Below are 16,432 nucleotides of genomic sequence, written 5' to 3'. Positions count from 1 at the left end.
TTCTCAGCAAGGACCTACATTCAGTGTGGCTTCCACCAAGACCTATGCTTCATTTGGGGTTAGAGAGGAATATGAAGAAATATCTTATTGAGACCCTAAATTGATCTGCTTCCAACTCTCAGCATTTATATGAGAGGATGACTAAACTATGTAACAATAAAGCAGATGGATCTGGCAACTTTTAGCATTATATAGAATAGCAGGGAGAGATGTCAGGTGAATAAGATAGATTTAAAGTATCTCTTTTCCTTTCCCCCACTCATCCTGACATCTTCCCTTCTTTCTGTGAGTCCTGAACAGCCCTATAAGAATTGCTCAAACTCTGAACAGGAGCACTTTTGTTAGGTGCTGCAACATATTGCTGCAGAGCCCCACTTTTAATGTCAGAATATCAAACTTCCCGATTTTCAGGCTCTTGGGAACTGGGATGTCTAGGGCAGTAAGACTACTTTTGCATGTCTCAATATTCCTGAGCAAAATTTGTTCAGCTAGCTCATATCAGTGTAATGTCAGTTAGTACTTTCCCCTGCAAAACAGACACAGTGCTTAATAAGAGACAGACCAACGAAAGGCTTCTTTGTCAAATGAAGAAAACTAGCTAGAGTGCACTGATAATGTTTGTATTTAAAAAGTTAATCCTACATCTACAGAGTTATAATCCAGTATCATAAGCCTTAAACAATTTGCCCTGTCAACGGGAATGTTGCTTGAAATACTGACTTTGGACAGTATTACTACCCTCTTCTCTCTCTGTCTCTTTTTTCAGGGATTCCATCATAGTGTGCTGCATAAATTCTTGCACAAGCATGTTTGCTGGTTTTGTTATCTTCTCCATTGTTGGATTCATGGCTCATGTCACCAAACGTCCTATTGAAGAAGTTGCAAAATCAGGTGTGCAACATCTTAACAGTTTGCAGTGTCTTATTGTTTCAGAAGATAGCAGGGAAGACAAGTTACACTATAATTGGGGAATCTGCACTTGAGAGAATACCCCCCCAAAAGTTCATTAGTCCTAATGGTTGTCTAGGAAAATAGAGCGGCATACACTTGCATAAACAAGGCACTAATACGCTTGTGAGATCGGTGGCCATTACCCCAAAGTAATCTGAGAAGTGTCTGCAAGCCTAGTGGCCAACACACCTCACGCCAAGGGTTCAAAAATCAATGTAGACATGCATAAACAAGTAACTACCAGCACAGTTACTTGTTGGAAATACATAGCAGCTTCATATGTTTATACGAGATAACTTCATAATGCTTTTAGAGTGCAGAAGCTATTGTGTATATAGAAAAATATATTGTAATTGTTTTTCACAAAAATATAGTTGTTTCTATATCCATAGATATATAAAGATATACATTCATGTGCATATTTAAACCTACACTTTCTAAGCTCCATTTCGTATCTGTCTCAGTTTTTCCAGCTTTGTTATTATACAGTAGTATGAAATAATAATAATAATAATAATAATAATAATAATTTATTATTTGTACCCCGCCCATCTGGCTGGGTTTCCCCAGCCACTCTGGGCGGCTTCCATAGAAAACCAAAAATACACTAAAATATCACAGATTAAAAACTTCCCTGAACAGGGCTGCCTTAAGATGTCTTCTGAATGTCAGGTAGTTATTTATCGCTTTGACATCCGATGGGAGGGCGTTCCACAGGGCAGGCGCCACTACCGAGAAGGCCCTCTGCCTGGTTCCCTGTAGCTTTGCTTCTCGCAATGAGGGAACCGCCAGAAGGCCCTCGGCGCTGGACCTCAGCATCCGGGCAGAACGATGGGGGTGGAGATGCTCCTTCAGGTATACTGGGCCGAGGCCGTTTAGGGCTTTAAAGGTCAACACCAGCACTTTGAATTGTGCTCGGAAACGTACTGGAAATGAGATATTAGTACAGTAAAATGACTAAATTAGTTTATAATTAATAAATTGAGCTGCTAGATATTGCATTAATGGTAAGTGACAATAAATACATTTCCCCCATTACTAGGTCCTGGGCTTGCATTTTTAGCCTATCCAGAAGCAGTAACACAACTTCCTGTCTCACCTTTGTGGGCAATACTGTTCTTCTCCATGTTGCTTATGCTTGGAATCGACAGTCAGGTAAAACGAAGTGTTATTGTTGTTTTTTAAAATGCTATTACTGAAGACAAATGTCCAACAGTTCATTATATGTTTCTATCAATGCTAGCTCTATCTCTGTATCAATCTTCACTGATACCAGCCAACTTCACGAACCACAGTTCGAAGCTGGCTTGTTTCTCTAAAAAACAAAACACAAAACGTACCGGTAATTAAGACCAGCCCATTTCTTGAGTTTCACGCATAATACTGAACAAGTTAGTTTAAAAAGGAAGTAAAGACTCCTGATCTCCGTGTTGTAGATGCAGAGGAGAAAAGGGAGGAGAGCACACAGGTCCAAGGCTCATTATGTCAGAATGAGGTCTATGGCTGAACTGGGCCATTAACACTAGTCAACAGTTTCTATAATGGGTGACTATTTAAATTTGTATGCCACCTTTCATCCAGTGATTCTAGGGTAGTTTACAGACAATAAAACAATACAAAAGAACCCAACTAATAAAACAGTAGATTGCAGAACTTTAACAAGTATTTAAATAAGCAAAATGTTAAATAATATACCTAGAATTTTAAAAAAGTTTGCCTGGTTTCAAAAGCATTACATCAAAGAAGTTTCTTTGGAGAAGGCTTACCAGAGATGGGACACCACAGCCAATTAAATTTTTCTTTAGAATATGTCTGTGCACTGTGGCTTAGAATATGGAATCCCATAAAGTGAGCCTCCCCATTTTCTTGGTCCCTATAAGTGCCCTTGGTTCATGAAAGCAGCAGCCTTTGCTGATCTTTTTCTCAGTCACTGAGAGCAGGACTGAAGGTTCTCCACTCCTTGTGTCAAAGGAGATTTAGCAGAAGCATGCTAAACTATGCATGCTAAAAATGCCTCATAAAACATTTTTCCATAATGTTTAATTCTGACTTTTGTGAGTTTGTGTGTGTGTGTGTGTACAACTCATTTTCAGTACAATTTAGGCCCCCAAACAATTGTGCCTATTTTCTTAAACTAAGCAGCCAATTATTATCCTGTCTCATGAGATGATGCCTTTATAGTAGCATAAATTTCCTCACTCTGACTACTTTCAGGATATTGATCTTGCCAAACATTGTGAAGGTTTGACCCCCATGTCCCCCATTTACTGTTTCCTCAGAGGACACATTCCTGGTTTGGCTACATCCCTTGAGTGCCCTGGGTTCTCTCCCCCAATGTCCTATGCAAGAAGGGAAGGTACTCACCACATCATCAGCATCAGTTCCATTGGTCTACAGAGTCCTCACTCCTCCCTATTAGTAGTTCAGGTACTGGGCCCATTACATGGATGTTCCCTCAAGCCAGGCTATTATTGACATCAGCAGAGGCAGATTCTATACTAGTGGAAGCTCGGCTACCATCTTCGGGTCCACGACCAAGTGTTTCCACTTCTCCAGTTCACTCTGGAATAAGCTTTTGGAGGGGATGCCAGCATGTTGTCAGGATGTCCATGTGCCAGTGCCAGTGACAGACCACAAAATGGAGCCCCTGTGCCCTATTGCTACAGCTCCCAACAAACAAGATTTCCACGCTTTTATAGAGTAAATATTAAAATAATTTAGAGTGCCATTTTGTTTACACAAGGCTGACATGAAGACCTTTATTAGCATTGAACCAATGAAGTCGGAGCTGTTGCATTTTGAATGGGGGAGGCCCAATTTCATTTAACGGACAGTTCAGCCATGAAATTCAGTGGGTGGCCTTAGAGCTAACCTGCATCACTGGGGCAGAATATAAAATATAGAACTGTAAATCCCCTTTACTCACCAATTCGCCAAACAAGGTAAAGGTACCCCTGACTGTTAGGTCCAGTCGCGGACAACTCTGGGGTTGTGGCACTCATCTCACTTTATTGGCTGAGGGAGCTGGCGTACAGCTTCCGGGTCATGTGGCCAGCATGACTAAGCCGCTTCTAGTGAACCAGAGCAGCGCACGGAAATGCCGTTTACCTTCCCGCTGGAGCGGTACCTATTTATCTACTTGCACTTTGTGCTTTCGAACTGCTAGGTTGGCAGGAGCAGGGACTGAGCAACGGGAGTTCACCCCGTCACGGGGATTCGAACCACTGACCTGATCGGCAAGCCCTAGGCTCTGTGGTTTAACCCACAGTGCCACCCATGTAAACAAACACAGTGGAATGTATGTACATACATGTCAACAAACCTTATTTTTCATAGCGCACCTTACTTTAACTTTTGGTGAAAGTACATACACAGTACATTAGCAACAGCAATAGCTATTTCATAATGGGATGGAAATAATGAAGAGTCCTTATTCTGTTCATTTCTTTCATGAAGCCTAAAGTTCTTTTATTAAAGAAAATCAGCAAAATTAATAATTCATTTTGAAGAAACTGCTATTAATTTAATTGAGTCAAACATATTCTTAACTAAGTTCAGCTTTAGGCTACTGAAATATAAAAAGTAGCCTAATATTCCCCACCCCACCCCAAAAAAAACCCTAGGCCTGTGTGTAAGAGCTTTCGGACTTCCTTATTTTATTTTTCTTTAACTTCTTCAACTTCTTCATCTGTAGTATAATATGAAAAAGTTCCACTCTGCTGTCACAACACAGATACCACCAAAAATGGCTCCTTGTCTCATATTATCCTTAGTCAATCTACAGTATGTTAAAACATTGTGTCTTAACACACTCCCCAGTGGCTGTCAGAAATGTACACACTCATAGCTTGAGGGGAGAATGTCATGTGCTTAGTAGTTCTTTTGGCAGGGCAGCAAAATTAATATTTGCTTATTGAAAAAAAATGTTTACTGTGGCCCTAAGAAGAAGAAACTTATATGTGACTTTAAGCATGTACAGGAGCTCTGCATGTGCATCAGAATGCACAAAGGGATCTAAGTCAGTTTGACTATCTATTATGTTTCTAAACTGAGGTCTAGACTCTCAGCAGGAACAAGTTAGCTTAATTATGATTAGTCCAGACAACCTGTCCCACAGATTTTAAAAAGCGTGAGTTTCCTATTTTTAATTTCCAGTGTATTTTAATAGATTCAGAAATGTTGCCCTATAAATAACCCACCTGTGCTTTAACATGATTGCAGAAGCTGCACCACAACTCATGAAATGAGTCAACATTAGTCTGATCAAAGCATATCAGAACTGGGCGTATCGGTTTGCCCTGTTCCAGATGTATCTTGACTATTGATCTGCATCACAACAGAATAGTTTGGGAGAAGAGAAATTGGAGAAGAGATAGGATAAATCTGGATGTTGCTTTAGCTCAATCTAATGTTGCTGGTTTGGTTTGTGTGTAACCTCTCATTCCACTTTCAGTTCTGTACTGTTGAAGGATTCATAACAGCACTAGTGGATGAATTTCCAAGACTGTTACGCAGTCGGAGAGAAATTTTTATTGCTGGTGTGTGTGTCGTTTCCTATCTGATAGGACTGTCGAATATTACTCAGGTAAATACTATATTGGGAACTTCTTATCTCTAATTTGCTGTGGTCGCATTTTCTACTAAACAGAATTATGAAGTAAGAGTCCTCTGTGGATTGCCTATTAATTTAAGAAGGTGGGGAGACAGGAGAGATTCAGCTTTTCCTAAACCTTCAAATGTCAATATCCTCTAAGGATTTGAGATTAGTATAATGCATATATAATATATAATACCTATATTTACTGGCATGTTGTCAGGCTTAATGCTACTCTTAAAATCTTCAGCTTGTTCTATTAAATTGATTTACAACCACTGAGGATTCCATATATTTTGGCAACTCTTAGATACCCTTGGATAGAAAAACACACATAAATGCTTGGTTATCATCAGCCAATGACATTGCTGCATTCAGGAGCAATATTTTATATAGTATGGAATGTAAATAATGCCAAAAGCCATGGCAACATTGAAAACCAATACGCAAATGGTATATTTAAGGAATCTTTCTTTGTACAAGAGCAAGACATCAATGTATTTATTATTCCTTCCCTATCCAATTGTGTGTCTGCTTTGAATTACAGAATTGTAGAATTGCAGCTAACCCAACCCCCTGCAAGGCAGGGATCTCAATTAAAGCATCCCTGAGAGATGGTCACGCAACCTCTGCTTAAAAACCTCCAAGGAAGGAGAGTCCACCACCTTACAAGGGAGTTCATTCCACTGTTGAACAGCTCTTACCATCAGAATATTCTTCCTGATGTTGAGTTGGAATCTCCTTTCTTGTAACTTGACTCCATTGGTTCAGGTCCTACCCTCTGGATCTGGAGAACATCTTCCATGTGACAGAACCTCTAGCTCAACTATTTACTCTTATCAATAAATATGGAATTATCCCTATACCACCCTTCATCTGCGGATCACAGGGCAGTTTACAAAATAAAAATATTACACACCAAATTTATTGATACTGATACGTAGTTGGGCAATTCACTGATTATTTGCAGTTGTATGGTCCAAAGGTCACAGTTTATCCAGGGTAAGTGATCAATGAATACTTATAAACCTACAGAATCTTTCCAAATAATAAAAACAGAACTTAAATAGGAAACTAAAGCTAATATAAAGGTTAAACAAAACAGGAAAGGAAATCTCAGAAGTGTGATGAACTTAACACATTTTTTATATTGCAGGGTGGACTATATGTGTTCAAGCTTTTCGACTATTATTCTGCAAGTGGAATGAGTCTCTTGTTTCTTGTGTTCTTTGAGTGTATCTCCATATCCTGGTGCTATGGTATGTGATGCTATAGTATTTTGAAATTTATGAAAATAAGCCAAAATAATGTAATTTTTTTTGTAAAGCAGTCCCCAGATGAAATGAAGTAATCATTTAAAATGTTATGTGTACTTAAAACTGAAATTGTTTTCTATAATTGCCACATTTATCTTAACAAAATAATGTCATACCTAGAGGTAATTTGAGGCCATCAGAACTGTTTAAGTGAGGGAGATGTGCCATTTCACTGTATGTACCGTATTTTTCGGCCCATAGGACACACTTTTCCCCCTCCAAAAATGAAGGAGACTGGAGACTGAGAGGGGTCGGTGCGCACCGATGCCTCTAGCTCTCCAGGCTTCAGGAAGCTATCCGCAAGCCTTGCAAGCCCGGCGGGACCTCCCGCCGGGCACGCGAGGCTTGGGGTGGCAGCCTGAAGCCCAAAGCACGGGGAGCCCTCCGGAGGGTGCCCCGTGCTTCGGGCGGGTGTCCGCAAGCCTTGCGCGCCCGGCGGGAGGTCCCGCCGGGCGTGCGAGGCTTGGGGCGGCAGCCTGCAGCCCAAAGCACGGGGCGCCCTCCGGAGGGCGCCCCGTGCTTCGGGCAGGTGTTTGCAAGGCTTGGGGCTGCAGCCGCGGCTGGGGGGGGGGAAATAAATTTTTTTATTCATTTCCCCCCCCCAAAAAACGAGATGCATCCTATGGGCCGGTGCGCCCTATAGGACGAAAAATACGGTATATTGCACTTAGGAGGGAGGAGAGAATTGGGGGTGTTTGATAGCATGCTAACATTTTCAACTGAAATTTAAGCATTTTTGGAAAAAGTAAATAAGAACTGTAAGAACTCTAGCACTCGTCAAAGTACTACCATTCATATACGGTGCTATGGAAGAACTGTTCCTTGATTTGTTTTGTTTTAAACGTTTTATGAGCACTGCATTGCTTATGAAAAGCGGTATCACTTTATAAATGTACAACTTATTAAATCCTTGAAAACTTTTAAAGTATCAACAAAATGATGGCTTGTCATTTGTGATGTTACTGGCACTATCCAATAGGTGCTTAAAATATCAATGTAAGCACATTCCACATGGTATTTCCAATCTCCATTGATGTGCTAGCTGGCAGAAGGCTTTAGAAAATATTTCCATCACATAATGCAGTCAGGAAATTTCCATGCCTAGAAAGGGTATAAGGATTGGAAAAAGACCAAGAAAGTGAAGTCATATGCACAAAATGTTTAGTGAAGGTTAGATTCTCATTTTACCATTATTTTGAGGATCAGAAAGGTTTCACCTATGGGGGGGGGAGGAATAAGTTTCTATCCAGGAAGTTAACAGAATTTGAAGATGCAATCAAACTATCAAAGAAAAATACATTTTCCAGATTATAAATGAATAACAGCATAATACCTATATATTTAGGATGAACTAGAACCATGGTTGCAGTCCTGTACATGAAACACTTAAATCCTATTGATGCAGCTTAGCTGTGCACACAAATTGCAACCCAAATAATAATAATATTATGCTACAAAGAGGCAATAAATTAGTCAAGATTCTGTAGGATGCCCCTCAGATCCAGAGTTCCTAGACACACGTATTGCAGCTCCCTAACTTAATGCTTTCAAATGAGCTTTTTCACACCAACCCTATAAGACCTTAATAAATCTCTTACATTTTAATGACTCTTTTGTTGACTTCTCTGATTTATTCTCTTCTTTGTTGAAGCATCTTACTGTAGATTATTGATTATATTCACATTCACATGCTAGAATCTAGGCTTTTTCCTTAGGGGATTGGCATTTTCCTTCCTCTGTGCATTGTTTCTGCACAAGGAATGCAAATCTGTTAACAGTTCCTACTGCTAATGGTCCTGTTCCTGGGAAGTTACATTTTCTCTGCACTCAACCCATAATGTTGAATCATGGGGGAAAGAGCTTTCTCATGACACATGTACCCCTTGTAACCAGAACTAATGATGTATTGGCTGTTGTTTGGATTGCTGTTCATTTCCTCCCTTCCCCGTAGGGTGTGGGCTCCATTTTTCCAGTGCTAAAACCTCCCCCACTCAGGTCTGATTATTTCCCTGCAGCTAGGCTAGTCCCTGGCTTTAAGGCCTTTTTGGAGCCACCAGTTCTGTAGAACCACCAACACTGGATTGTTAATGGGTTTGGTAGGTTATCTGGCAAGACTCTGGCAAGACTTTGGTAGGTTATCTGGCAAGAGAGCCAGTGTGGTGTAGTGGTTAAGAGCGGTAGTCTCGTAATCTGGGGAACCGGGTTCGCGTCTCCGCTCCTCCACATGCAGCTGCTGGGTGACCTTGGGCCAGTCACACTCCTTTGAAGTCTCTCAGCCCCACTCACCTCACAGAGTGTTTGTTGTGGGGGAGGAAGGGAAAGGAGAATGTTAGCCGCTTTTAGACTCCTTAAAGGGAGTGAAAGGCGGGATATCAAATCCAAACTCTTCTTCTTCTTCTTCTGATATATTTCAAACCTTTTCTCTCTCCTAGCCATTCATTATTGGTTTCAACCAACTAACAATTTGTTTGTTTGTTTATTTAGGTGTAAACAGATTTTACGACAATATCCAGGAGATGGTTGGCTATAGGCCCTGCATCTGGTGGAAGCTCTGCTGGTCTTTCTTTACTCCAATCATTGTGGCAGTAAGAAACAAAAATGTTAAAGATGTTAAATGCAATTAATGCAAGTCTACATTTTTTTAAAAAGTTCAAATGAGCACAAATAATCAAGAATGCACAGTGATAAGGATGTCCAGTAAGGCTCTAAAATGCTGCAACTACACTTGGCCGTTTGATCATGCACACACACATTTGTGCTTTACTTTGATATAACAACGTACAATAATTTATAGAACTTACAATTCAAGCATAATATTCACAAAACTTTTTAAAAGGTGTAAGCTGTGTTTAAAAAATGTAAGCTGTGTTTTTTTTCTGTTCTCTAAATACTTTGGTCTACTTCCATGCCTTCTGGAGAAATAGCAACTAAAATAATTTTAATTAAAGTATACTTAATGAAATTCTAATCTTCCAATAGTTAATGGAAGGACCATAACAACTGCCGACTCGCCCCAAGACACATTATTTTAGAGAATCCAGTGTTTATTTTTAGTGCACAGGTGATGATAATCTAATATAAAAGCTGCCATCTTCTATTTTCTTCTTTCCAAAAACTTTCTACTTTTGTCTTTTTTAGCTGATTCCACTAGCAAAAATAGCTTTGGGCTATTTCTAGCAAAGGGCTAGAGCAATGGTTATAGTGGTGAATGCACATATCATTTTATGATACTGAGAAGCAAAAAGAAAACCACGTAAAGCAGGCTCAAACCTCAGTATATATTGTTTTATTCTGTACATGAAAAATAAAATGTTTGAAAGGAGAAGCAACAAGAGAAAATTAAAAATCTATGAAACTGTATGATTTCAAAATTTATAAATATATATGGTTCAAAATATCCTTTTGTATATCAAAATGCATGTCACACTGTTTAGGGCTATTTGCCAATTCATTTACAAGACAGATCAGATAATTTAACATGCAGTTAGAGTTTACGAGCCAAATCTTGCAGGGCTCTTGGAAACAGATGCAACAAGTTGGGGGCCTTTGAGGAATCATAGTGGTATAGGAATAAATTAATGAGAAATGCTCACATCCCCATCTCACAATACTAGGATACCAATGAGCTCTGGGCTGGCTTCCATAAACGTCCAGTCCTGAACCAGCATTTTGGAACTATTGCATTAGCACATTGCCACAGAATTAAGCAAGGAATAATAATAAAATAAAAAATACAAATACAAATTAGCTCGCAGGGTGGAAGGAGGAAAGAAAGGAAAAAGGGCACCATATTCGCTCATTCTTCTGAAGCCTTCCTCTGTTGCTATATAACACTAAAGGGCTATGCATCCAGTGGATGGGGGAATGTCTTTTAGAGAAAGGGGAAAGGAAGGTTGTTCCTTCCTTCTGCCTGAAAATTCCATACGCAGTGGGGGAGAAAGGCTTCGTGGTGGACATCTCCCTCACCTTAATCACCACTGCTAAGAACCCCACCTTTAAGATTCTGTAAACCTCTAGGAGCTTAAGCAAGCCTGTCTCCTCCCTACCCCCTGCTCCAATTTCCTCCACAACCCTTTGAACTGTCACCAACAGGTTGTGGCTCCTGGTGGGCAGGATGGATACTGAATCTTTGCATTGCATTGTTTTGTACAAAAGTTGTGCATTCCAGAGAATCTCCTGAGTATGCAGAAATTACTCCTTTGTCTATGAGGGACAAATTCAGTATAATTCCTATAAATCTTATATCCGATGAGGGGGAACTAACTAAATGTCTGAAAATACCTAATACCCATAGGGTTACATAGTAATACCCATAGTGGCTCTCTCCGGGTGCACGTCATCCCTGTCTCTGAGCATTGTGAGATTCCAGGGTTCCCAAGCACTTTTGGAAATGAGGCACAGCGGAGACTGTGGTGTCTTTATGAGATATGGTTTATTTACACAGATGTACAACTTGAGTCTGCAATGGAGGGGTTCACAGCATTAACACCCCAAAAGGGTCTTGTTTCTCCCGTAGCTGCAGCCTTGGGCTCAAATAGACATCAAACATGTTCTGACTGTATCTCCAGCTCGCTTCTTTTTCTCCCAGCTTCCAGCTTACATAACTCAACTCTCTACTGTGGCCTTTTGTCTTTCAAACTAGCCGCAAGCTGGGTGAGGGGTCCGACCCATTTGCCCCTTTCCTTTGTATCCCTTAATGGCTCATTGGCCAGGCTATCACCTCAATGGCTTATATTTTAACACTTGCTGGATCCAGGGCTTGGAGGGGTCTTTGTATACAATCTACTTCCCGCCCTCACCCCAAACTCATAACAGTACCATCAGAAATTACATAGGTAAAATGGAGGATGTCTGGAATTTTAAAAAGGGAAATAACTTTTCACTTTAATTTTCCTATCCAAGCAAAGAACTACCTGCAAAAGCAGCAGCAGCAACTACAACAAACCATAGCTGACTTTTTTAATGCTTTTACTTCCCCAGGGTGTGTTTATCTTCAGTGCCGTGCAAATGACTCCTCTCACTTTGGGCGATTACGTATTCCCGGCATGGGGCCAAGGTGTTGGCTGGTTTATGGCTCTATCATCCATGGTGCTGATTCCAGGCTACATGGCATACATGTTCCTTACATTAAAAGGCTCCTTGAAACAGGTAAATTATGTCTTTAGAACTGTGCCTACACTTGGCAAGATGCCAGTTTCAGCAAGCACAATCTGCTGTTGCGTTCTTATTTACAATATCAAAGTATACCTCTTTGCTACAGTAAATTATCCCTGGGTCAGTCTTTTCTTATGATTTGTCCAAATGTAAATCAGTAGCCACGGCACATATCTCTATATCTACTATATATCAATATGATAGCGAGCCCCTAGAGAACTTCCTAGCTGAAGGGTGGACTATAAAACATTTAAATGAAATAAAGATCGGCAGCTAAGCTTCCAGAATATTGCAGCATAGGAAGGCCTCTCCATACCAGTTGCCATTAAAAAATGTGACAGGATTACTCAGGTTCTCACCTTCCTTTCTCCTTTCCAAGTAAAAACATGGCTAAATGATTTTCCCACTTTGTGACTGTAAAGATGAGTTCTAGCTGTATGAGTGGGCTTCTCAGTTTCCTCTGCCCCAATTTCATTTCCCTTTGTCCTGTTTCCTCCCAACTTCCACAATCTCTGGTCACTGGTTATGCTGCTTAGAACTAATGTCAGCGAAGACCCCAGCCCAGCAGGCTTCACCAACATCTCAGCTCAAATCTTTGTAGAGAATCTCAGCTGTTACACAGTGCATCAACTGAGAACGGCCACTTACTCAGTCTCTGGGTGGTGGTGGTGGCCCATTGTGGAAGGATCTCGGCTCCATGGAGAAAAGGGCCTCTCCATCATAGCCTGGCCTGTTGGGGAATTTCCCCAGCTGGCCGCAAAGGAGGGTGGGATAGCTCACCATGCACTGGAATTCAAATTGGCCAATCATTGGCCCAAGGGGGCAGTGCTTGGGTGATGGACCAGAATGAAGTAATAAAATAGGCTGTCTGCTTTATCTCAGTTGTTACACAGTGCATGGACTGATAATAGGACAAACATTTTGATTAGGCAGGATTTACTGATCTAATAATGGTGTTATTGTCCCAAAAATTATTGATACCATACATTGGAAAGTCGTTCAAGAACTGTGGCCTCCTTCCTTCCCTCCTTCCTTCCTATTGCACCTTTCATGAATGACAACTACAGAACTGGAATATAAATTTAATGTAAGGGAAGCCATTCAGATTAAGAAAAATGAAATGATTCTCTCTCTCTCTCTCTCTCTCTCTCTCTCTCTACTGTAGCGAATCCAGGTAATGATTCAGCCAAGTGAAGACATTACTCATCCTGAAAACGGACCTGAACAAGCCCAGCAGAGCAACTCTGCAAACAAAGAAGCATATATATAGTCTGGGTCATTGAAATGATACAAAGCTTCCTTTAGGGGGGCAAAAAAAAAAAAAAAGAAAAACCATACACAAATGAAACATGGTTGAATATGACCACAAATTTATGTCTGAGAATAAAATTACCTACCTCTAGTGGCACAAAAGACCATCACCACTATAAGGGAAGCAATGTGGATACGATCAAACCATTTTGTGGGCTTAGTTGTTGACAATGTTTTGTGTTTCCTGGCAATCCATAGACTGTTAACATTTTTATTCTCTTTCAGTAAGAGCTGGATATCTTTGGGAATTTATAAAGACATGTAGGCCATTTTTAATCTACCTTTTAACACAACAATTTGAAGTTTTGTGCAGCTGATTTTTATTAATATATTTCATACTGTTTGAATCCCAAGACTGTTATTTCTGAGAACAGTTAAAACAGAAAGCTGTTTTGTATTCACCAGCAAAGTATTTTTTACCAAGAAAATTTACCAGTGAAAATACTGCCCTTAAAAATGTTGACCAACTTTATTCTGGAGTTGGTTTTTCTAATTTTCGTGGAAATCTTCTCATATACTACAATATACTGAATCATTCATATACAAATGCCATTAACAAGCTATTTTGGGATATACAGTACAGACTAAATTGCACCACTCCCTAACCGAACCTATTGAGATGCCAACATTTAATGTATTATTTTATAGCAATATATCTTTTAGAATATTTTCCATGTCGGCATCTTTCAAAGTACTGGGGTGGTTTTTTAAACAAAAAACAAAAAGCCAGCCGCACAAGTGATAATATGACTACATACTTCAAACTGTGAAGAGTCCCTCCCAAAGGCTGCCATATTTAAAGCTGTACATGTTATCTTTCATTTAATCCAGGTTGTGCTTCACTTTTAAGTTGTGTCATTGGCAGGTATAGCACTTTCCCACAAATAGAGAACCAAACAAATAGCTTCTACATCGAGATGCTCCCCGCAGAATATAATTTAGGGCTTTAAAATTAGCACTGCTCTAGTCGGTCTGTTGAAGGTCTTATCAACAATAGAGGTTTTTGACTAGCAAGCATATTATAAAGCACTTTGAAGAAAGAATTTTATTTTTATGGTTTTATTTAGGTATGTATTTTTCATGGGAAAGATGGAGAAGTGAGGGAACGGTCTTGCCATAAACAGCTCCATTCTAGGCTCTCGCTTGCATTTTCCACACAGGCACCTAAAGCTAATGGATTTCTTCCTGTGTGGAAAATGGCGAGACTCAAGAGTCCATAAAGGCAACTCTTGTTTGGCAGCTATGAGACAGAAAGTGAGAATCGTAAGAAAAGTGGTATGTGATGTTTGATTCTAAATGACTGTGACAGAACTGTGCAATGAAACATGCTTTTCAGCGAAACCTTGTGCAACGTACAATGTTAGATAGCACACACTTTATGTAGAACTACTATGTGAACAACATGTTAACTGTGAATGTTGGTTTTTTTGTTGTTTTTGTCTGAAGGTGACAAACATATGTTCTTGCAATAAGGTATTATTCTCAGAATGTCAAGCACATTATTGTAGAAAATATATATATACATATATTTCAACTTAACAAATAAAAAAAACTCATAAAAAGAGTATTGTTTAGTAGGTTCTAAACCGTTTCATACAGTAGATCAACTGTAAAATATTCAGAAATCTATGATACATGCTGAATATCTATAGATGAACTCACAAATAAATCCAAATGTCTTGTAGATTTTCAGGGTTTAGGGGGGGAAAGAAAAGAAAACATGTCATACTTCACTTGCTTCATATACATTATAACTGTGAATTTCATTAGACTTAAGATACAAAATTCAGACTTTCTCTTTATTGTTTATGTAACCAAGTCCCATGTTGTTCTAAGAAAAATGCAGTATTCAATGTTTGATTGTAAAACAATTATGACAGATGTTTGACAGATTTGCTCTTTAGCAGAATCCTGTACAAACGTATCATATATAGCACAAAAATAGTGTCGTAGAACTACTGTGTGTAAGCTGTGAATAGCTGTATCTTTTTGTAGTATTTGCCCTTAAAAAAGAAAGAATATATGATCATATATGCTTTTTGCAATAATTAATTATTCTCTAAACACCAAGCAAATTTATCTCTATATAAAAATATATATGTAATATATACATATTCTAAAATATATATAGAGCCTGTTTTAAAAAGAGAGAGTACAGTATAATTTAGAAAACTGCAATGTTCTATGGACCAAATGTAAAATATTTATAAAGATGCATTTTAAATGTCTATAAATGGTGTCCTAACTAAAGCACGGTTGTTATGTAACTTTCCAAGAGCTTAGAAAAAAGAATAAAAGTTATATTATACATTCTATGAAGTGGCTTTAATTTAATTCTTTAAGTAGAAGATTTTGAATGACTCTTACGAAACAATTTTCAGTATTTGAGAGATCTCTATCACCCAGTTTAGGCAATGCATTCCCATTCGCACAATCCATGGTTTTTTGGACTTGGAAATATATGACCAGTTGCACATCCCCTACTCCTTATCCCTTCTCTTATCAAGTTTCCTTTACAGGTTTGTCAAATCACAGTTTCTCCATTGCATCTAAAACCTAAGGCTAAAACCTCCACCCCTGCCATTCACAATCCTTATACTGCTATTCTTATCCCTCCATGATCAGCAGCATTGTCACCTCCTTGGTCACACTGCCCCTAATTGGCCTCATGCACTGCCTTCTTAGTAAATACTTGGGACACTAGCAACACGACTCATTGGCAGCCAGGAGTAAAGAAGTAAGGAAGTGGTTTATGGGAATTAGAATGGGACTGGGCTATATTCTAGACATTAAGATACATATTTTAAAAAATAAAAATAAAAAAATGGGAATTAGCATATTTGAGCCAAATCTTTGCTTTCAGAGGCTTGCAACCTTAAATTAGTGAGTTATCTCTAAGCTGCTGCTCTTTCTCAAGAGAGAAAAAACAGAGTCCCAAGTCTTCAGTTCTGGATTCAGTGCCAATCAATGCATCTTTATCTGCATGCATGAATTTACAAATGCAGCCAAGTATGCATACTCTAATCAGCACAGGAGATATATAGATACACACACACTTACTTTTCCCACTTTATATAGATACATCATTTGTCACTAGTTCAGAACC

The 16,432-nt window shown here is 39.3% G+C and overlaps 1 protein-coding gene across 2 annotated transcripts in view; it reads left to right on the top strand.

Annotated features, from left to right (window-relative positions):
- The window catches only part of SLC6A1 (solute carrier family 6 member 1), a 76,554-nt gene extending 62,554 nt beyond the window's left edge, over window positions 1-14,000 (top strand). For both annotated transcript variants that reach the window (XM_083603409.1, XM_083603410.1), the window contains exons 9-15: window positions 767-891; window positions 1,994-2,106; window positions 5,405-5,536; window positions 6,702-6,804; window positions 9,346-9,446; window positions 11,842-12,009; window positions 13,181-14,000. In XM_083603409.1, coding sequence (XP_083459535.1) covers window positions 767-891; window positions 1,994-2,106; window positions 5,405-5,536; window positions 6,702-6,804; window positions 9,346-9,446; window positions 11,842-12,009; window positions 13,181-13,285 — 847 coding nt within the window. In that variant the 3' untranslated portion in view covers window positions 13,286-14,000. The remainder of the gene's footprint in view (window positions 1-766; window positions 892-1,993; window positions 2,107-5,404; window positions 5,537-6,701; window positions 6,805-9,345; window positions 9,447-11,841; window positions 12,010-13,180) is intronic.
- Window positions 14,001-16,432: the final 2,432 nt, after the last annotated feature.

The sequence above is a fragment of the Podarcis filfolensis genome (assembly GCF_964270895.1).
Source record: "Podarcis filfolensis genome assembly, chromosome: 2".
NCBI lineage: Eukaryota > Metazoa > Chordata > Lepidosauria > Squamata > Lacertidae > Podarcis > Podarcis filfolensis.
The sequence above is the reverse complement of the archived record's forward strand: the minus strand, read 5'-3'. Positions and strand labels throughout refer to the sequence as shown.